At 40.3% G+C, this 23359-nt stretch overlaps 1 protein-coding gene across 2 annotated transcripts in view; it reads left to right on the top strand.

Moving 5' to 3' along the window:
- Positions 1-23359, top strand: part of SEMA3C (semaphorin 3C) — a 161914-nt gene that overhangs the window by 122548 nt on the left and 16007 nt on the right. For both annotated transcript variants that reach the window (XM_038384679.2, XM_043497938.1), the window contains exons 10-13: positions 140-209; positions 2920-3064; positions 9102-9324; positions 21444-21532. In XM_038384679.2, coding sequence (XP_038240607.1) covers positions 140-209; positions 2920-3064; positions 9102-9324; positions 21444-21532 — 527 coding nt within the window. The remainder of the gene's footprint in view (positions 1-139; positions 210-2919; positions 3065-9101; positions 9325-21443; positions 21533-23359) is intronic.

The raw sequence follows: 23359 nt of genomic DNA, 5'->3' as shown, positions 1-23359 counted from the left end.
GGGCCTGACCCCGCTTCCATTGAAGTCAGAGACAAAATTCCTATTGAAGTCAATGTGAGTAGGATGGGGCCCTACATTTTGAGGTTTGAAAGTAAAACTAGAGCAATTACTCAACAGCTGTATTTTTTCTTTCTCACAGAGGATGTGTTTCTCCTCGAAACAGATAACCCTAGAACAACACTGGTGTATGGAATTTTTACAACATCAAGGTAATTTTGAAGATTTGTAGAGGCAGCCTCTGTGAGCAGCCTCAGTTCCAGTTCCATATAAACACAGAAAGAAGTATTTTGTTCTCAAGGCAATTGAGATTGAATGCATTACTAATGTATCCTGCAACTATTGTTGCCACTTTTCAATTCTGCTTATTCTCATCAATTAAAAGCACAATTACTTGTGATCTGTGTTGGAGCTGTATTCATTGTGCCAAATTGATCCCGTGTGTCTTCAATACAACTATACCTGAGATAAATTTCCCCTCTGCTCCCAGCTTTTAAAAAAAATATTATGGATTATATTGAGAAAATGTTTCCTGTTGTCTCCATATGTTTACTAGATAGCGGAGAAAGAACAAGGACATAGATACAAGATTTCTTGTTAAGCTTGCTGGGATAGTCTTTCTGAGAAAAAACAGATACTAACTTTATTTGTATTTTGATGTTTTGGGGGATTTTGCTCTTGTCCCGATTATCTGAGCAATGGAAATGCCATTGCCTGTCTGTCAATGTATTTCTAATACATACGTCGTTGTAGCATTTTGGTGCATTATATTTCTGTCCAATAGCTGGACCTGACCAGTTAGAAGTTTTTTTGAAACTGACTTTTTTGATTTTCTTTCTTTTATGGAAAAATTTTGAAGAAAACGGAAAAAAAAATCATTTCAGTTGAACATTTTCATGTGAGAAAAAGTCATTTCCTGACCATGTCAACCACCATGATAATATAAGCCCTGTAAATGCCAATTGTCAAGCTTACATATAGCCAAGAAAAGATAATTTCATAATATTTAGGTGAGGGGGAAAATACCAACCCTGTAGCTTAAAAATAGTTGAGGCTATCTATACTGTATGGCTCTTATAGCACAAGAAGAGAAAATGTTTAGTGATAAAAACCACACTTATGATTATGTTACGGATTCAACATGTCTGAATTGGAAACTGTTCTATCTAATTCTAATGGTATTCCTGCAGTGGAAATTGGGTTTGAGTTAAGGCACCATATAACCAGACTGAACACTTGGTGTATTCCAGGCCCTCTAGACATTTTCTCACTTTATAAAAGGTTTTACTTTTGTCTAGGTTTCTGTTTCCACAAACCACAAGACTTCCGTTTTTTTTAATCTAGATTGAACATGTTGTATAATTAAACCTAGCAATCATAATGAATTTCATCTACTTGTACTGCCTGTATCTTTTTCATCTCTTTAGACCCCAACCCGAGAACAGTAATTGGAGAAACAGACTACGAGATAAAAATAATTATTAACTTTAACTAAACTATATTGATCTAGGCTGTGGCTGAAGTGAATAATTTTTATAGCAGGAACTATTATACAACTAGTAAAGGTGCATTGTCTGCAATGATAAAGTGCATCCTTTAAACCCTATCTTATGACTCCCATGAATACCAGGGAAAACTTCATAAACCAATTGTGAAGGAGAGTTCAGACAACATATGTGATTATAATGCATCTGAGGGCTTTTTCAAGGTAGCACATGTGGCATAGAGCAATGGGATTGCTGGGTAATGTCATGTAGCAGTTACCACATTTTCCTCTTTAGTGATTTTACCTGTTCAGTGCACAACAAAGAGCAATTTCAATTTTCCTCATCTCACACTTAATATTGAGCAAATCTGGACTGTTTGGATGTTCATCTCTGAAAAAAACATCCAAAGTGTGCCTTCCCTCCTCCCCCAACACATACATTGCACCCTTTCACACAGTGGACATAGAAGGGGACTGTTAATATCACAGCCAATGTCTTAGCTTCCCACTGAAGATCATTTTCTTGACACTGGAGGTCATCCTTAATGGAGAATGCTAGGGACAAGTACTGGCTGCAAAGTCTCTGGCAATAGGGCTCCACAACACTAAGGAACCCAGACAGAGCCTCAGTGGGACCAGATTAATGTAAAAGCACAGGGCCTGTGAAACTGGATCCAAACTAATCTCCTGGGATCCCTGGAGTTAGTGGGTCAGAACCCTAGTTCAGGCTGTGGGAAGGTCAAACCTCACCACTCCTGATGGAAGAATGCATAGGAAACTCTGCAAGAGGAACCTCATGAAGTTTCCTGGCCTCTGTGGGGATGTTTCCATGTAACACCATGATCTGAGCCCATATTATTTATAGAAAGGTCAACACTGATTACAATATTCTAACTGCACTTAATTATGATTATTGTTTTAATGAATGCTCTATCCAGGTGTTTTCTAAGGCAGCTATGGGCTCTCATGGACTGAGAGCCAGGAGAGATGTGTTCTGTTTCCAGTTTAACCACACCGAGAGTGTCAAATCCGGGTCTCCCTGAAGTCAGTGGTATTTTGACCACTGATTTCATTGGGAAAAGGTTATGCTCTCATGTGTGCCATATAGGGGAAGCCATTTAACCAGTCTCTGCCTCCATTTTTCCCATCTGTAAAACAGGGATGATAATACTTTCCCCTCTCATTGGGAAGATCGATACTCTTTGTGAGGAAAATGTTACCTAGCTTTACAGGTTAATACTGTGTATTGTAAGGGTAAATTAATGTGTGCAAAGTTCTTTGAGTTCCTTGTATGGAAGATGCTCTAGAAGTGCTACATATTATTAAATGTGTCATCTCTATGGGCAACGTTGCATCACTGAACCGTTTGTGATGATGGAAAATGTTATGTAAGTGATGGCAGATTGTGGTGCAAATATTTTCCTTGTTTTTTCCAGCTCTGTATTTAAAGGTTCAGCAGTGTGCGTGTATCACTTGTCTGAGATCCAGACAGTGTTCAATGGGCCTTTTGCACATAAGGAAGGTCCTAACCACCAGCTAATTCCATATCAGGGAAGAATTCCATATCCACGACCTGGCACAGTAAGTACTAAAGATATTTATGCAAGTCAGGGTTGGCAACTAATTGTCTTTGTTTAATTTAATGAAATATCATAAAATTAGTGCTAAAGCTCAGACTATACGTTATAGCTAAAATTAGTTGTAATTCCATCTATCTGCCTGCCTACTTATTTATTTTCCTGTCATGCACATCACTATAATATCTGAGAACTATTACAATTATTAAAAAATCAATCTCTCTCTCGCTTGCTCTTTCTGTCCAGCAGGTAGAAGTAAATTATTTCATTAGATATCTATTATTTTTTTAAGAGCGTGTGTATATTTGAGAGAGAGAGAGAGAGGGAGAGAGTGTGCAGGGACTATTAAGAGAAGCCAAGTTGAAAAGTTTTGTACTTCATCCTGATCATTCTTGCCTCTTATAGTATCGAGTTCTATATTTTAGGTCCAATGCACATAAAAGTCTGTCCCCTGCACTCATGAATCTTCCCCAATTTTCAACAGTTTCCTTATTCCAATGGAACATTGAGTAGGTGTGGTGAGAGGTCATGGTTGATGAGGGAGAGAGTGTCTCAACTGACTATGCCAATCCCATGGATGGTATTGAGAGTTAGAAAACAGTCCTTGAAATGGACTATGTGATGGATGAGAGGCCACATCCTCTCATAGTGTTCACAGCAACCTGTGTTACTGCTTCTTTTTGTACCAGTTGGAGCTCTCTCAGGGCTTTGTTTCAAGATATAATGAGTTTCAATAATCAGCCTGGAGATACAGAATGCATAGAACAACATGGCCAGGTCTACGCCTCAAATCTTGTAAGGATTTTTTAATAAAATTGGATTGTGCCCTTTTTTGTACAGGTAATGGCCTGCAGTATATATATCGAAAAATGGCCCTCCCCCCAAAACTGCTTGAATTTTACTTCAGAAATATCAGGAGTCTTTTATTTTTACTGGAGGGTCTACGGAGGCTCTGTGAGATGTAGGCAACCCTGTGCACTGTGGTTTAAACTATCCCATGCTGTTCTTCTCTCCTGAAAAACCCTCATACTCTGTTCATATCTCTAGAAGCATTTGCTTGTTATATCATATTTGTGATGAACATCCCAGCTCTTAAAGATTGGCACCATGACAACCTTTCAGTGTTTCTGAATTGACAAATGAAAATACCCTTATTAGCAATGATCAATCATATGGTTAATTACCTATGAGAGCATCATCAGCTAGCAGGATTGAACTGGGGACCTCTGGAGCTTAGTGCATGAACCTCTACATCTCTCTCTCTCTAAGTGGTCACAGTGCCACTGGATGGGACAGAACACCACACCCAGGAGGCGTGTGGGTAACAACTGCACCTGGGCTTTGCAAAGAATAAAAGTCCCAGGGACAAGAGAAATGTAATTCTTTGTAGCTTCGGGAATATCAGTTCAGCCTCTTATGATATTACTGGCTGTCAGATTTAGGACATTCATATCACAAAATCTCTTCAGAGTTTGTTAATAAATACCTGATGTTCCGCTGTGGTTGAATGGTAGCATTCTTGCTTGTAATTAATTCAAACAGTCTTTATCTCATGAATTCACTGTTGCTTTAATTTTACTGTTTATGAAAATATAAAATAAATGGCTCATTTAACCAGGAAGTTTCATACTCTGGTGATTAGTCACATTTCAGTGTTTCTTGCTGCTTTAGGAGTATTGTATCTCTGTATTTTTTCAACCACTGCCATTTTATTCTTGGTTCATCTTATGAAGTATTCCAAACAGGACTAAACAGGGGATCAGGCAGCACAACAGAAAGGAAATTTTAATTTAGAATTGGGTTTTACATAGTGGCAAAAATTATCTAATTTTATCAGATATGCTGATGGGCTCTGAGTTTGAAGGATCCTGAGAAGAAAGATTCTTGGAGATTGTTATGGACACCTCAGTGTGAAGCTGCAATTAAAAGAAAAGCCAGAAAGATGGTTTGGTACATTACTAAAGGAAGGCAAAAATAGATAGTATAATAGAAAGACATGATTAGTAATGTGTCAAAACTGGAATGTTAAAACCAAAGCTCTGCACATTTCCAGGGGATTGGACAGTTGTATCTGAATCTTCTGACTGGAACTCTTCCCTATATTTTTTCTTTGGGTCAAATCCAAACCTCAAGTAGCCTGGTAGTAGTTCAGAGAAGGCCATGAGAATTGCTATCCAAATCACCCCATGTTGAGCGTTCAGCCAAATTTCCCCCCTTCTGCTGCCAGTTTTTCCAAGACAAGACATGACTGGACTCTAATATTTTTTCCCCAAGACTCTCCAAATTCTTCTACACAAAAGTCTTTTAACAAGCCATTCCACAAACACACAAGGAAATGTGTCACTGATTTCCAGTTGTCATGTCAGCCAATTCCCATGGTACCTCCATTGTTCTGCATAATCCAATCCAGTTCAAATCAGGACAATAATCTCATCAAATTTGACTGAACTCTGCATCCTTATCATCTGAAACTGCCTTATCCTCTCATCTGTTCCCCTGATGCTTCTCCGCAAACCACCCTACTTCATCACAGTCACTAAACAAAACATTTTCTAACATGAGATTTCTGTAGCTTGTCTCTGCTTTTCTTCATTGGCAGAAGGTTCTGTCTCTGACATCATGGAAGGATTACGGTTTAAATTCCATTTCCCACTGAAGTCAGTGTAGGTGCAGCACCTTTGAAAATACGTCCAGTTTTATTTAGAAGCTTAAATGTATATTCAAATGCCTACTTTTGGGCATCCAAATTCAAAAAGTTTGTCCAAAATACATTCTGAGTTAGGAGCCCCTTTCCTGCTGAACATCAATATTGACCACTGCCAGGATGCTAGATTAGAACGACAAGCAATCTGACCCAATATGGCAAATCCTATGTTCCACTTGCATAAATAGATCTTACAAATTACACATTTTTATATAAATGCACTTACAATCATCCAAAATGCTCTAACTGTAAACATCACAAATGCTTCAGCATAGCTCAAATGGAATTAAATAAAGGAATACATTCGCTAGACCACCGGCAGGCTCTGCAGTCTTTGGCTGCCCCTTTACTACAAACCAAGCATTTCTTATTTCTTCCACAAACTAAAATTACTTATGGAAAACTAACTGGCAGCTTCCTACTACATTCAGAGCTAGTTAAGGGTTGTTTCCATTATCCAGACTCTACAGAAATATTTTTGTACTAGCTCATTGAAGAATGTACTATAAACCAAAGGGTTCCTCTCTTCCTTTAGTTCAGATCTATATGGGGCTATCCCAGCAGGCTTGTGGGTGCAAAATATGCTATGAGTGCAGTCACCGTGTGGTTAAATCATCTGTAGGAGGGGGAGTGCAGCAGAGGTACACTCAATTCTCCGAGGAAGGGAACAGCTCATGTTGTGCTTCAGTGATTTCTCTGGTTGGCAGCAGAGAGACACAAGCTATGAAGCTTTCTGAGTCCAGTCCTTCATGGCCAAAGGAATAATTTTCATGACACGGGTTGGTAATAGAGGCAATGAACTGGTCCAAGAAGGATGTCTGGGACTTGCCTGAAACAACTATCTAATTATCCATCTTCAATTCATGAGGATTTATATGCCAGGGTGGGAATAATAGGGACAGTTGAATCTGGGAAAACACTGGAAAATGGCCTAGGATCTGTGAGGCAGAAGGTGGGGAACATACAAATGGCCTTACTGGGTCAGACCAATGGTCCATCCATCCCACTATCCTGTCTTCCAGCAACGGCCAATGTTAACTGCTTCAGAGGGCATGAACAGAACATCATCAAGTGATCTGTCCCCTATTGTCCACTCCCAGCATCTGGGAAATCTGGCCTAGAAGACAGAAAAGGTACCTGTCTTCTAAGGAAGGAGGGAAAGGACAGGTGATATTGGTCTAGGATGCAGGTGAAGGGGGGGAGGCTCTCTGAAATAGTTCTGGGAGTGCCTTTCAGTTTTGGGGTCCCTTGCCAAGAATCGCCTTACTTGGAGCCCTCAAAAGCCTGTAGCCAGCCCTGTTTGTCAGTGCTGGTTACAAATTTCTGAAATTTGCCCCGTGTTTCCTGGAAAATGAAAGGCCCGTGAGCTGAAGAAAGCCAATGGAGTTCTAGAGCAGCAGGAAGTGAAGGAGTTGGCTGGGGCTGAAAGAAGTCATGTAAATAGGTTCCCTACACAGCATAGATTTCTATATTGGAACTGATTTCTTCTTCCCCACATTTCCCCTAAATACTCACAACCTGTCAGCTCTCTATGGCTGGAATTACTCCCTTGTGAGTACCCAAGGGGACTGATAGATCACAGGATTGATCAATGGGATGGTCTTCATACAGTGTAAAGAAAGGGCTAGAGCTGGGTGGGACTCCATTATCCCAGATTGCTGTGGCGGGAGGGGCAGGAGGGAACCTGTCCCTCATAACACCTCTCTCTCTATGGGCTCTTCCCATCTCTATCTCACCAACCATAAAATATTATTTCTCTGTAGGGGGGATGAGCCATCTGCCCCATTGGGTCTTTTCATTGTCTCGCAATCAAAAAATGAAGGTGAAAGGCACGGAGGTTCTGCTGTCTTTGTATTGCAGTCCCTTAAAGTTGTACAGACATTGAGTGAGAACTCTCACTTTAGGATGCTAGAGGACTCTTTGAGCTCAGTGCCTCCCTGTTGTTGTTACCAACATCCATTTGGCACACTTAGAATCAAGCTAGGGCGAGGGGACCATTACTGGCTGGTGTGCAGTACCTAATCTGGGTAATAGCCTTCATAGCTGGTTAGCTTGGAAAATTCGTGGGGCTTTGGAGGACAGGGTCATTGTAAGGCCTTTTCCTAGCACTCTACAGAAAGCTACAGATTCTTTTGACAAACCAATGGCTCAGAATTTACCTGTCAAATGTCTCTTCATGCCTGGATGAGACATAGGGTCAATCCACATTTTACAGGCCCCTGAAAGGAGCAGAACTCCAGAGCTAGATGAACTGCACAGAAGCTGCCTGGTAAACCCTGTGCTATGCAGCAGTGTATTGTGGTAACATATTCCAGTGGTAACATAGATAGGTGCAGGGCACAGATATGTGCAGGCACATAGATATGTGTGGCCATGTTTACATGGACTGTGTGCAGCAGGCCGAAATTTGAGCCTGATTCAGGAAAACACATAGACACATTCTTAGCTTTAAGTGGTGCTTTCATCCAGAGTTAACTGGCCTGGCTGGGGGTGCAGGTGAAAGCCCAGATACAGTTTCCATTTGGACTGGGAACCTACTCACTTTGCAGTAGGGATGCAGGCTAACTCACCTGTGGGCTGAGGGTGGGTGTAATACCTCCAGTGCCTTCCACCGGTCTCCTTGTCAGTTCTCTTACAAGTCACTGGGAAAGAAGCACGGCATGGCTCAGCTTATTGCACCAGAAGCCCTAGTGAAATGAGCACAGAACCAGTGAGGACACAGTAACACAGGAATGGCTTTGCAGTGTGGCTCCTCACACCAGGGTTGGGCTTCCCTGCCTACTCATGTACAGTCTCAAAGGGTCTGGGAAAGGCTCCTTGCATTTTCTCCCTTCTTGTGCATTTGCACAAGGTTTGTCCAAATTTAGCCCTATGTGCACTGAATAATTACACCCACACAAGCAGAGGTAGGTACCTAGTTAGGCATCTAAATGTACCTGTTGGCCTTTATATCTGTTTTTGTACTACCCAGAGGCAAGATCTTTATATCTTTCCCCTTACCAGTCACTTGCATTCTTTGCAGTGAGAACTTTGGGAGCACAAGGAATGCAGAAATAAGGCCCCTCAAGCATGGAGCATTGCCATCAGCCTAGCTTTTAACAACACACAATGTTTGTTTGTTTTGTCCCAGCTGAGGGCAGTTTATAGACATAGCTATTAGAGTACAGCTTTTCCATTATATAAATATAATCATTTTCACATGGAGTATGAAATGTTTTTTCAAAAAATGTTACCATGCCGCCTGACCATCAGTCAGTGTTTGTAGATAGATTGAAGACAAAAAATCCTTGATAGATGCTATGCACTGTTAAGCATTATTATAAATGCTTCCTCACAGTGTCCTGGAGGAGCCTTTACACCCAACATGCGGACAACCAAGGAATTCCCCGACGACGTTGTAACCTTTATTAGGAATCACCCTTTGATGTTCAATCCCATTTACCCAATACACAAAAGACCATTAATCATTCGGACAGGAACAGACTACAAGTATACAAAGATAGCAGTAGACCGAGTTAATGCTGCTGATGGACGATACCATGTCTTATTTCTTGGAACAGGTAAGATGCACTTAATAGCAGGTATGCACGGAATTGTTTTATTTATTTAACTTTGATGTACTGCATTGTAGTTTTTAGTGAATTCCAAACCCTGTACAGCCTATTGTCTTCACACGTGCTTATTAAAACATAATTACTATATAATATATACTTAAGAGATATAATCAGAACAAAAATACAAAGAAAATAAAATGAATATTTATTGTAAAAAATAGAATGGTTCTCAACAGAGACAAAAGCCAACTTTATTGTGTGCAATGTATGGTCTAGATTTACTCACCATGAGTAGCATCATACCCATGAGTAGTCATTAACTTCCATGGATTAATGTACTATTTTCCAGGACTAGGAATCTGGGAATCTGGCATTGTATTATTACTAATTATGAACATCGTATGAGGTAAGCGCCTGTGAAAAGAATGATAATGTGGCCAGAAAGTTACAAGGGCATAAATAACAACTTCACAATAATGTAAAAATATAGACGATCTTAGCTAATAGAAAAGGGAAAACTGTATTTCTAGTGGTACTGTATTATAGAGATTTTCTAAGTCTGATTCTATGATTACAAATATTTCCTTAATAACATAACAAACCAAATTCTGCTCTTAGTTACACTAGTGTGAATCTGTAGCAATTCCATTGAATCCAATGGATGTACTGAACTGACACCAATGTAGCTAACAAGTCTAGTGATTTTCATTAAGAACTGTAAGGTTAGAGGATAGTGATCCACTTTACTTTTTCCAAATTTATTGGGACATGATTAGAATTGCAGAGAACAATCAAGAAGTGTCAGGGAAATAGACTAAAGTAGCTGATCTAGGGCTGGATCCTGAAAGCCCTCTGCATCTCGAACTGCCATTGACTTAGTGATGGGCTGTGCTTGAGAAGGGCTTGTGGACTGGAGCTCTGATAAACTACAATCCAGGGTTCTTGATTCTATTTGTTAGCACAAAGCAATTTCAACCAAAAATAAGGCAGATAATCCTTTGAGAACAGGTTTGTCTCTGAACATCAGACAAGTCTTATAGAGATGTGGAACTACTGTTTCTGCCAACAAACTACCATTTAGACCACATGGGTTGGGTATTACCATCTTTGTATTAGACTCAGGAAACCAAGGCTAAAAATCTTTCAAATCACCAGACTTTTATGAGGAGAGGATTAAAAGAAACTCTCTTCACTCTTTTTAAAGGAAGTCCCCAACCACCAAAGGAAATAAGAATACAGAAAAGCTCTATTATTGTTCCCATGGCAAACCATCATCAAGGGCCTCTATTCACGATGTCGTGATTCATCAGAATGACACTCACTCTCTCTAGTGGCTAGTGTACATCATTATAAGGCATGGCAGTGATAGAAGATGCATAGAGCTTTGGGTATTGAATTACAGCAAGAATTTAGTGAGTTTTGGATCTGGGCATTTTTATTTTTCTTGGCCATCTGATGCAAAATTAGTTTTAAAATTGCCTTAAAATCTCTGCTTTAGTTGTCAGGTCATCAGACTAAATAAGAAACTAATTACTAATTAAGACACTTTTTTTCCTAGCAAGTATCAGCATTACTAGTAGGCCTAGTGAATCCAATGTCCACCCGGGACCTTTGGATCCTTCAGGATTTAATTTGACACAGTAGGTCTTACGCCTTTCCTATGGAAGAAGCAAAGAAGGCTGCTGTGCATGCTACTGTGGAAATCTCTAGAGAAACACTTATACGTGCCCTCCCTACTTATTGTTCACATAGATTAGCATCAGCCATGTCTTAACAACAACAAAAAAATCTTGATCTTCTACCAGCATAGCTTCTCCTTGCCAATTCACTGTTTTTAACCACACAAATACTTTGGCATGCAACAGAGCTTTCAAATGAACATTTAAATGTCAGTATGGTTTACAAGTGTAAACTAGTATCATTTATCTAAACATATGGTGTGTGTTTTTTAACTAGAGGAAAAAATACTGCTAAAGATTAATTAAGAAGCCAAGCCATATAAGTCTCCAACTAACACAGGGTACATTTTATAGCAGTTACAAAATATGTAGTAGTAGTAATAATTAATAATGTGCTGTACATATAAAGTGCCTTACATTTTTGATGCTTTGGACAATAATGATAATTAGCATTTCAATAGTTCTTTCCATCTAAGGCTCTCAAAGCACTTTACTAATTTTATTAAACTGAAACTCATTAATGATGTCACAGGTTTTAATGATGAACAGTAACTTGAACCGAACCAAACCGAACCGAATCCAACTTGAGTCAATAAAAGTACTCCCGGTGACTTGAAGTGGGAGTTGGAGCAAGTCTCAAAGTCAACAACTGAATATTAGCAAATTACTCCTCATCAATTCCATTGAGGAGGATAAGTACAGGCAACCTCATTTTATAGGTTGGTTAGGCGTCATAGAAAGCAGTTAAGTGACTCAGCCATGGATACACAATGAGCAAGTGGCTCATTAAAGGCATAAACATTCCTGGGCTGGGTATATGTGTTTGTTTTCATTATATAATCTGCCAGCACATTGTCCATTGCAGGACGATTTGTGCATTATATGGAAGCATGGATGTTACTTATTGATTTACACTTGGGTCAAAAGGACCCTTTTGACCCTTGTGGTCCCTTCTAACCCTATGGTTCTATGATTCTATGAAATCCAATTTAGTGCACCATCTCAAAAAGTTAAATTAGAGCCACAACTGCTGAAAACAATAGACTTGATTCCCTGTGATATATACTATTTATAATTTCTGCTAATCTATTTTTTTGGACATTACAATTCCTGGGTGGTACAGAGATTCTTCCTAAGATGCTAATAGTTTCATAGCCCTGCCATAAAATAAACAGATATGACATAGGTATGGTGCCTCTCAACCCTTGTAAATAAAAATGATCAAGTTTCTGTCTCTGTGAGGAAAGACTCTACCCTTTTCTTTGGCTCTGTGCTTTCTGTGAGGCTCAAGAGGATCCGATAAAGATATTAATGGTAAGAAGAAATGCAGCGAGGGTTTCCTCTTATGTAAGTTCATCCTGGAAAATGCAAAATGCACATTGTATAACAGTGTTTCAGTTGATAATTTCTCGGGAGCCCTGAGCCCCTTAGAAGTGGAGAATGGGCCTTGGCACCTGGTGACAATTACACTCAGTCTCTGATGGTGAGTTACTGCTGCTGAACTGAGATGTTGCCAGTTACGTCTGTCACTGTCAGCAACCTGTCTCATGCTGCAAATTGGAGTGTTTTATGTTGTGCCAGATGCAGAGCACACAAAATGTTTAGATTTCTGCTCCTCCTTGAGAGTCTCAGTAATAAATAAGTTCCTGAGTGCAAGTGAACAATAACAAAAGGAGCTCTAGGAACCCCCTGTATTTTTCATCATGTAGCCATGGCACAGGAAGGGTACTGCCAGCCATGTCTTTTTTTTACACTAAAGTGAAATAAATGCAATATTTCCTTTGCACCCCACAGACAGCCATGTCAAACTCACTGTAACTGTTCCTTGCCAAGAGTTAATTTCAGTACAGTACTTCTTTTCTAAGCTACATGACTAGTGAAATAAATCCCATAGACTGACATTGTTCTTGAAACATTACACACAGCTTTTCTAATGAAAACGATCTTGCATTTACACTGTGCCTTTCATCCTGAAGAATCCCAAAGCACTTTACGAAACCTGCCAGGCTGATGCGAAGGAAGGCTTGACACAATGGGGATCTCTACTCCCACCACTGAAATGGAGGTGCCTGTGGCGTGAAAAGAAGCAACTATTTATTGGTAGATAGACAAGTGTAGAATACCTTATCAACCCAATAGAAACCACAGCTGTAATTAGCTGGGCACAGCGTAATTACTCATTTGCATATTTGGCAAGGACAATGAGGCTAATACCCTTTCCTCTATGTCATCTGGTCAAGACCTTGGATTTAGATCTCTTCTTCACTTACTCTGCTTCTCTGTTAGGCTTGTGTTTTTCTAATTTTGCAGCTCATAAAGCATTTCATTTCCCTTGCATTTTGTTTTAATTACATTACTCCATGTCTTAAACCTCCAAATTCTCCACTTTATCCCCTGGTAGGTTGTTTTCCATTTTAGTTTAAGAAAGGCAGCAAAGCAGCATGCAGGCATTTTCTTAAGGTTAATATTTATTTTTTAAGTTTGTGACCTACCACTTGCACTTCCAAAGTCTTTGTGCAGAGTGCACCAGATTGAACAATGCTTAGACTATGCATGCTTTCTTTATTGTTGTTAGTGTTATGGAAATATATAAATATCCACGTCAGGTTCAGGCACATTCAGCAGTTGCTGGCCATCCTTAAGAATTTTCTCAGCTTCTATAAGACATGATGTCAAACAGCTTTTGAAAAGGAGGCTAAATTACTATTCTAAAAGGTGTTTCAGATTTCAGGATGATTTAATACAGTTTCATATGTTTAACTTGGGCCGTGTGCATGTGGTTTTGTCTCCAGTGTCTAATGTTGTGTGTGCTTGTTCAGTGTTTCTAATTATCTTTCCATCTCTCGTCCAATTGTTTGAACCCTTCATTTGAAAGACTGGTTCCACTTGGCACTTTCAGAGTATGAGGTTAAAATATGGATGCCACATATGTGACTAAATCCCTGGAGTACTAGCTTTTGTGGTGTTGGCTGTCTTTTTGGAAGACTAACCCTCACTAACAACAGTAGTATCCAGCAATGGAATAACTCATAACATGTAATGAACTACAGATTGTTACAGAGCTAGATAATCTGGTGAGAAAAGCAAGCCTTAAATTCACTAGTTTGAGTTCTGTGTTTGCGCTCTGGAAGAAGGTTTTACACAAGAGCGATTCCAAAGGCAGCCTGGTTCCCCAGGTCCACTCAGGCATAGTGAGCGAATCATTCAAAGTGTTATGATGATCATCTCCTCCAAAGCTTTTTTACCCTTATAGCCATTTTAAGAGTTGCAAATTCCCTCCCAGGATCTGTATCCTGAGATCCCTACTCAGTTCTTACTCAAACTCGTGTTGTCTCTCAAGAGAATGGAAATGGAATGAGTAGACACTGAATGAAGATCTAAGTAGTTAGCCCAGTAATTTTTTGCACTTATGAATTGCTCTTTGGGAGAGACCTCAAAGGGTTTTACAGACTGTTCATTACATTTCACAGCAAGTCCATAAGTTAAGCAAGTATTATATCCATTTCAAGATGGGGTAAACTGAGACATCGAACAGTTAAGTGACTTTGACCAGGCCATGCAGCAAAATAGTGACAGAGCCAGAAAGAGAGAGCCCAGGAGGCCTGGTTGTCAGTACTTAGCTTTAACTGCTAAGCAGTACAATCATTCATCTCAGAATCTCACGTGCTGTCCCTTAAAGGGTTTCACACAAAGAGAGTTTAGGCGTCATGGAAAACATAATGTTTTCTTTTTACTTATTTATTTCAAGTCAATGTAATGCTTATGAAATGTGCCCAATCAACGACCTTAAGGCATGAGTTCTCAGACTCCATCTGCCCCTGCTACAAGTACAACCAGGGCAAAAGCACTTTTCACGCTGCCCCACCAATCTTCCTCAGGCCTCAACATGAGGGACCCCCTCAAAGGAAGAGACCTCTCCATAAGATGTTTAGCATGGTAGCAGTTAGTGTCAACTGTGATGGTGGTTTTGATGATGTGGACAGCCAGCCCTTTGATTTGTTGTTTTTTTTGTGGGATTGTTGTTTGTTTGTTCTAAGTCTTTCTTTGAAGTTGGCAATACTGAGCTACAATGGTCACTGTGGAAAAGAACGGTTGGTGGTAATTTGGAAAGAGAGATGTAAACTCAAATCTTTCCTGTTCAATACATTGTACGTCAGCCAAACAGCTCTGCATTTGACATCACTATTCATTATTTTGTACCTCCATTGTTATACGCTGTGGGCCAGGTCATCAGCTGGTGTAAGCAGGCTTAGCTCAACTGGCTTCTACAGGACTCTGCTGATTTGCACAACCGGGGGATCCTGTACCATATTTATTTTTTCTTTCACATTGTTCTCTTTCTCTCTCTCTGTGTTCCTTTCTTCACAGTCTCGCTCTCTCTCCATTTGTTTTCCACTCTGCCTACTCTCTGCTCCGTTTCCAAGCTTAGGGGATGTTTGCTCTTTTTTCCTCTTGCTGTTCACTCTTTCCAATCCCTCATAAGCAGATTTTGATCCCAGTAACATTCGAGTTCAAGTCAAGCTTTGAAACCTGTGTTGTTTGAGAAGGTTTGGCATGAAAGAAATTGCATTCTCTCATTATTTATTATTTTTATTATGATTGTCCAAAGGCCTCAGTCAGGACAGAGACCCCTAGTGTGCTGAACATTGTACAAACACAGAGGAAGACATGATCCCCGTGCTGAAGTGAGTGTGAAAAATAATAGGAGAGAAGGGGAAGGGAGCATGAGGTTAATAGTAATAAGATCATGCTGTTAAATAGGTTAACTATAGGCCTAATCCAGAGTTTACTGAAGTCAATGGGAGTGTTTATATTGACTTCAGTAGGCTTTGGATCAGGCTCTATATACGCGATTAGATTGTTCCAAATCATGTAAGAGTTTGATTTATATTTTCAGAGTAGCAGCCGTGTTAGTCTGTGTCCGCAAAAAGAAAAGGAGGACTTGTGGCACCTTAGAGACTAACAAATTTATTTGAGCAAAGCTTTCGTGAGCTACAGCTCACTTCATCAGATGCATTCAGTGGAAAATACAGTGGGGAGATTTATATACACAGAGAATGTGAAACAATGGGTGTTACCCATACACACTGTAACGAGAGTGATCAGGTAAGGTGAGCTATTACCAGCTGGAGAGCGGGGGGGGGGGGGGAGGGAACCTTTTGTAGTGATAATCAAGGTGGGCCATTTCCAGCAGTTGACAAGAATGTCTGAGGAACAGTGGGGGTGGGGGGGAGGAGAGGAATAAACATGGAGAAATAGTTTTACTTTGTGTAATGCCCCATCCACTCCCAGTCTTTATTCAAGCCTAAGTTAATTGTATCCAGTTTGCAAATTAATTCCAATTCAGCAGTCTCTCCTTGGAGTCTGTTTTTGAAGTTTTCTTGTTGAAGAATTGCCACTTTTAGGTCTGTAATCGAGTGACCAAAGAGATTGAAGTGTTCTCTGACTGGTTTTTGAATGTTATAATTCTTGATGTCTGATTTGTGTCTGATTTATATTTTGGAATTCAAATTAACCCCAAACTCAAAGCAAAGGTCATCGGTCAGCCTTGTAAGGTTCGCAGAAATTGTGCAAACTAAAGTTGGTGGATTTTGCCCAGACCTGTACCTGCTCTCTGAACAAGAATACCGCTTCATCTTTGGACCTTAACTCAGTATTTCCAGAAAGTGCTATTGAGATGGCTGCTATGTTGGTTAACACACCAGGCACTGAACCAGGGACCTGCAGGCACACATAATGCACACTGACCAGTTGGTTATACAATGACAATGACAATGTTTATCTATGGCTAGGATACTATTAACTGTGGGGCAGGAAAGCAATCATAGCAGCTTTCTTTATTAGTTTACGTGGCTGTAGTCTCTAAAGAAAAGGTGAATGTCACTAGTCGGTAATGGAAATTATCAGGTCTCGATTAGGAATTGAGGTCTATCATTCAAAGAGTTTTGTCGTTTCGAAAGAAACTAATATACAGTACTTGACCTTGCTACAGTAGGTGATAATACCCATGTTGTACAAAGACAGATACGGGGAGAAGAGGTCTGTCATGCAAAGCTATGGGCCAGATCCTGAGAGGTGCTGATGTCAGAGGAAGTTCCAAGTTCTCAGCAACTCTCAGAATTTTGTCCACTGAAAATTGTGGAACAAGACAGAGGGGAAAAAGTATAAAACAGTGGTTCACATGTGTAGCGGAAAGGCCACATGTTTAAGGAACTGTAGCAGGAGACCAAAGAGGCCACTGAAGAGAAAAGTAACTCAAATTATCTTATCATGCAAAGAGCAACTTCCAGATGACAGAAGCTTAATATATTGTAGCTCCTATGGTCTCAGCTGGGGAAAAACTCCTTTTTGGTTCACATTCTACAGAGCTCAGACCTGCTATTTGAACTAGGGCTGCACCCACCTACCACTCAGCCAAACCTCTATTCTCCTTGCCTCTCTCTCCTCTCTGGTACAACATGGGTATTGACACCTGCTGTAGTAAGGTCAAGTGTTGTGTATTACCTACAGTGAGACCAATGAAAGGCATAAATCTGCCATGTAGCTTGGTATATTCTAGTGTTTAGCAGACACAATGGCTTGTCTCCTAATTTAGTAGAACTAACACATTCTTTGTCAAATTCAGCTTTGGAGTGACTCTAGAGAAGTCAACAGAGTCAGTCCAGGAAAGAAATTGTCCCTCTATCTGTTTGATTTTTATAGGATCTTGTTGTGAACATAACTGACTTACATTCATTCTGTGTCCTCTTGTGTCTTGCTTGCAGAACAATAATAAACTGGAAAACACATCAGACTGCATGTAATTTTGCATACCTCTTGTGTCCATTACTGTTTTGCCAGTATCATTTCCAGCTTTCCTTTTGACCCAGGAATTTAATTCCATTAACAAAAGTGAACAAATAAGATTTGCAACAAAACTCAAATGTAGTTATTCTGAGATGAACACACAGAAGTGCACTTGGTTTGACAACCACTGTTCTTATAGTCTAGAGAGCTAAACGTTTTGAAAAAGAGACTAGGAAAGCCATCTGGGGACAATTATTTTTGTTTCACTTACCAAGGAAAAGACTGAACAATAACAGTAAAACTAGTGTTATTGTGTATTGTTGGGGAACAGCCCACAGGCCAAGGTTACTCCTTGCATAAAATTGTTTTTAATGAGCAATTTTCCACTGTCATGCTTTACATTGCATAAAATAAGTTGAAAATATAGCAGGACTAGTAAGCAGAGTAGAGTGGTGTGGGGATTCCTTATGAAAGGGAATGTATCTGGAGATAAGGATCTGGCTTGTCATGTTAAAATAATATTGAGACAACAGGCAATAAATTGAGATGCAAATGGGAAATACTGTCCGCTTGCCTTGTTTTCATTGCAGAAGCTAATGATTCAGGAACCCAGTTTTCAGATGTGGAGTGCCTTATAAGGAAAACAAGTCCCTGAATGTGTGTGCTCATATCAGTGCTTAGTTATGTAAATACCCATGCTGGTCTCCTCCTGTAAGTTCTAATTTCAGCATCCCATTTCAGGGTTTGTGCATTGAAGACCAGTTCACAGTTTTAAACGTGTGTAATGGATTGCTACATAGATGAAATACACTTACTTTTGTATGGGTCAGACCCATATTGCATGTGTGAGGATAGGAAGGGTCTATACCAATGTACGTTTGAGTATTTTACATCCTGTAAGTGAGGTTTAGAGGACACAGAACAGGCAGTTGAGAGTATATTCCAAAATTCATGACAATCAGCAACTCCTCCCCACCACTATATTGTGTATCCTGATATTGAGGGAACAAAGGACATTGCTGGAGAAGAGTCATAACACAATGCTTTGAAAGGCAGTGAGAAGGAGAGGGAATAGAGACAGACTATGTGTACAAACGACACATATTCATGACTTGACTGGCTTTATAGAGGTAAAGGTTAGTGCCTTACACACACACAGACACACACGCTCTTCATCTCAGCTCCATGGAAGGACATTCCACAGTACTCAGGGAGTTTAGGGATTGTGTAGGTCCTGGCAGCCAGTAAATCTCTTTCAGGTCCTCACAGTTTTGCTAATGCTGACACCCTGTCCAGACCACTGGGGTACTGTCAAAAGATTTAGTTTCAGGAAAGTTTCTTCTGAAAGAACTGGTTTATCACGTCATTGCATAATGAGGACAAACGATAACCATAGAATAAATCCTCCTGAAATATTCATGGCTAACATTTGCTGAGCACGTACAGTTGATAGCTGTACATTTTTTTATATCTTGGCTGCTTTAGGTTTCTTGATTTAATGTTAAAAAACAACAGTGTGGTTTAGGTGTGTGGTCAGGATTATCGTACATGAGTACAATTATTTATTTTGAAGCCAAAGTATGCCTATCTGCTGGCTTACACTGGGGAAAAAGAATGATTTAAATTATTTACAGCAACCAACTTGCATTCTAACTCCAGCTATGGAATGTAGTCACTGACCTTAAAAACAAAATCACAAGACTCCCGCTTTTGCTTTCCTGTGTCAACATCATAGATTGCCTGATGGGAAGCTCAGATCACCCACCTACAGGCAGAAATACACACACAGACACACACACACACACACACACACAGAGCAGCTCTAACATTTTACTGACCTGCTCAATTCAACATTATTATTGAAACATTTCATGACAAAAGGGGGATACAAATTCTTTGCTCTCTCTCCTCTGTGACAATATGGAGAAAAATAGGTTTGTTATAGTCAATCTGAGTTCTAGTCCTTCCTGACAAGAGGAACACATAGCCATGGGTGCTGGAACAATTTTTATAGTGGGGGTGCTGAGAGCCATTGAACTAAACTGTAAACCCTGTATATAATGGAAACCACTTCAAGCCAGGATGTGCTGAGCATCCCCAGCACCACTAGTTCCAGCACCTATGCCCGTAGCCCTTTTTTTCCCCCATGACTATGTGTACACTACAAGATAGAGGTATGATTCCCTTGCTTGTGTACACATGTTTGTGCTTGCTGTCATTGAACTAGCATGAGTATAAATTACACTGTAGCCTCAGTGGCACAGGTAGAGGCAGCAGAAGCACAGCTGAGTGCTGCTGAATACGACCCAGCTGAAATTGGTGGGTATCCTGCTGTTCATTCTCACACTAGCTTTGTGAGAGCTAGCCCAAGTTACGTGTACATGAGCAGAGGAATCACACCCCTATCTCATAGTGTAGATATAGCCCAAAGCTCATGGTTTTCTAGAGAGCCAACAAAGTCTTGGCGGAACAGCATAAAATTAGCTGCTAAGATCCTCTTTCTGGTCTACCATTCTTACCATCTCAAACCTTTCTTTGAGTCCATCTTCTGACACTGCCTTTTCCACTGCATCAAACACAATACATTTGTCCCTACCTTGGAGGCCCTAGAACAATGGCGTCCTGGTTTATGACATGGGCCCCTGGGTGCTATGGTAACACTAATAATTAATAATTAATATAAATATCTTCCATTTTATCTGTTTCTATATCATATTGTGTCACCTTACGTCATCCCTTTCTCACAGAACATCCTCCCTGAACCAATCCCTGAACAGCCTCTCTGAACCATAAAGCCACTACCTTGCCCATCTTCAAGTCCCGCCTCAATCCCCATTTCAAATGTCATGCTAGTAAATTGATTTTGGGGACAAAGACTACATGTTACTATGTGTTTTTATGGCACTGCTGTGGGAGAGCCGTTTTCGAGCATTCCTCATGGACATCTTTGATTCTGATGTGGATGAAAACAATGGCTTCTGTTGCTACATAAGGCCCCAATTGTTGATGGTGCACACCAACCCACACTGGCGAAGGTTTGCATATCACCCATGTTAAAACTGATTCTTGCACTGGAATTTGTATCATGCAAATTGCTTATGTGTTATTAGTTTCTGTTATATGTTGCCAGGAATTGCACATAAAATTCGGCATTGTATCCATTTCTCCATTCCTTTGTTTCTCTTGTGCTTTTAGATTGTAAACTGTTTGTGGCAGGGGCTGCCTCTTCCTCTGTGTTTGTATGGCACCCAATACTGTGGGGACCTAATTCTGACGGGTACCTAAGGGTGCTATAAAAGAATAATACATAAATAAATGAATAAATAAATATTTGACCATGACTTTATCAAAAACAGTGTGAGAAAAGTCTAATCCCTTTATACATCTATTGCTTGCTTGTATGAATCACACTAGGAAGAGTTATTACAGATATTTTAAAATCAAACACAAAGTTATTGGGCTCATTACAGGAGTGACTGGATGAAGTTCTATGGTCTGTGTTCTACACGGGGGTCAGGTTAGATGATCTAATGGTCCCTCCAGGTCTTAAAATCTATGAATTTATGAAAATCATTTCCACCCTTCTCTCCATTAAGCTTTTTCCTCTAATATTTTTTCCTAGTTGGTAAGAATTCATCTGTTCCTCTCTCTATGTTCCAGATCAGGGGACTGTACAGAAAGTTGTTGTCCTACCCACCAACTCTTCTGCAAGTGGAGAGCTCATTTTAGAAGAACTGGAGGTTTTTCAGGTTTGTCTTGCTCCCCCTTTCATTCCTCCAACATGTATGTTCACACAAACACTTTGGTCTAAAGGACTTTAGCAAGGGTCACTAGCATTTGATAAAAGATCAAATAAATTAGTAGAATATCAGCTTGATGCCCTCCAGCTGAAGAAAGTAGGAATAAGGTGATGTCTAGTGTACTGTGGAGTGTAAATGGGCTTAAATCTTTTTTTTCTGCATTCAAATGCCTTGTATTTCTTATGTTGTCATCCTGGCTCAAAGGATTTTGATAATTACATATTTTAAGAGGTCATGTTATACTGGCTGCCAGCAGGAGACTTTTATCATTGGCATCACATATTGAGGCAACAGCCATTTGCAGCTGGAATCTCAGTTTTTCTTTTTCTTTCTTTCTTTTTACTTCTTTGATTATATGATAAGCTTTCTGATTATGAGCCACATTTTGAAGCAAACTAGTGTTGTTTTTACTTTGCTCCAGTTCTTTAAAGCCAGATGTTACTGGAGTCAAAAAGCTTTAGGCCTAAATCACCCTAAGCTGAAAAGAGGCATAAACAATTAATGGCAAAAATAATAAAAGAGTCTCTGTCAATCATTCTAGCTGCCTATTAGAACAATAAGGAACTGTTCACCCTACTGGTGAAAGCTCTTTGAAATTTGCGAGTGGACTGTAATTTACCAGGTAGACTCAGGGAAAGTGATGGGGATCTGGACTGAGCTGCACTGCACCCAGAGCAGTTCAGGTTGTTGTGCAGAGGGCCTGGGCAGCCCGCTTGCTATGGTGCGGCTAACTTGCTGCGTAGGCACATGTGGAAAGGGAAAGGTCATGGCTCCCTCTCCTCCCAGCCCTCTTTGGGCCCACCAAGGAAGCATACCCTCTTCTCCCCTGTGGACAGAGGCACTTCCTTGTGCAAGCCATACAAGGGACTGCCGTCTCTGCACCTTCATAAACCTCCTCATCTGCACACCTTCATAAATGCCTGTCCCAACCCACGTTCCACAGTCCCTTTGTACCCTAGGTCACCTGTGAACTTAAATGGTCTTGTTATGCCTTATGTGGAAAACTGAGCCTACTTTTTTCAAAAAGTGCACATGAATCATATTTTATGGGACTTCTTTCACCAGAAATATTATTCATTCCATTTTGAGCAGGGGAAGTTAGGCAGGGAAAGTAAGGGCTCATGGGAAGTCTGTACCAAAGCCTGGGAGAGAACCCAGGGTCAGGACTCTCAGTCCCCCTGCTTGGTTTTCTCATCATTACATTCTGAGCCCTCAAGATCATTCTAGCATAAGCTCAGGGCTCAAAACATATGTAGTTGTGCTGGGGCTTTACTAAGGACTCTCAGAAATAGAGGGGACAATGGTAGCATAAGCTTAGTGTTAGTAAAAGCCTAGACTAAGTAAAACATATGGTACTGCTGTCAAGTATTTTCTTTTTGAAAAGTAGCTCTGAGAGGGAAAGTGGAATCTGAGGTCCAAGGTGGCATTTGACAGATTGCAGTGAGAAAAATGGCTGGAGTAAAGCTATTTAATCTTGTTTCCATGCAAGACAGAAGAGACAGAGCCCCAGAACAGCACTGCAGACAAAAATTAGGGACATTTTGATCTACTTCAGTGTTTGTGAAAATGAGACAATGATAGAACCGTTCAAAGCAAGGGGGGAATAGGCACTGTATGCTTCCCACACACTGACCTCTGCAAATTTACTACCCATTAGACATGAACTGGCAGCAACACTTTATTAATCTGGCCATTTACCCCTTACAGCTATGTCAATATGACTAATTTCTCACCTACTAAACTTTTACTGCTCCAGTCCTGAGCCCCAGCGCCTGC

This window comes from Dermochelys coriacea, chromosome 1 (genome assembly GCF_009764565.3).
Source record: "Dermochelys coriacea isolate rDerCor1 chromosome 1, rDerCor1.pri.v4, whole genome shotgun sequence".
Classification (NCBI taxonomy): Eukaryota; Metazoa; Chordata; order Testudines; family Dermochelyidae; genus Dermochelys; species Dermochelys coriacea.
This window is presented reverse-complemented; position numbering and strand designations above follow the sequence as displayed.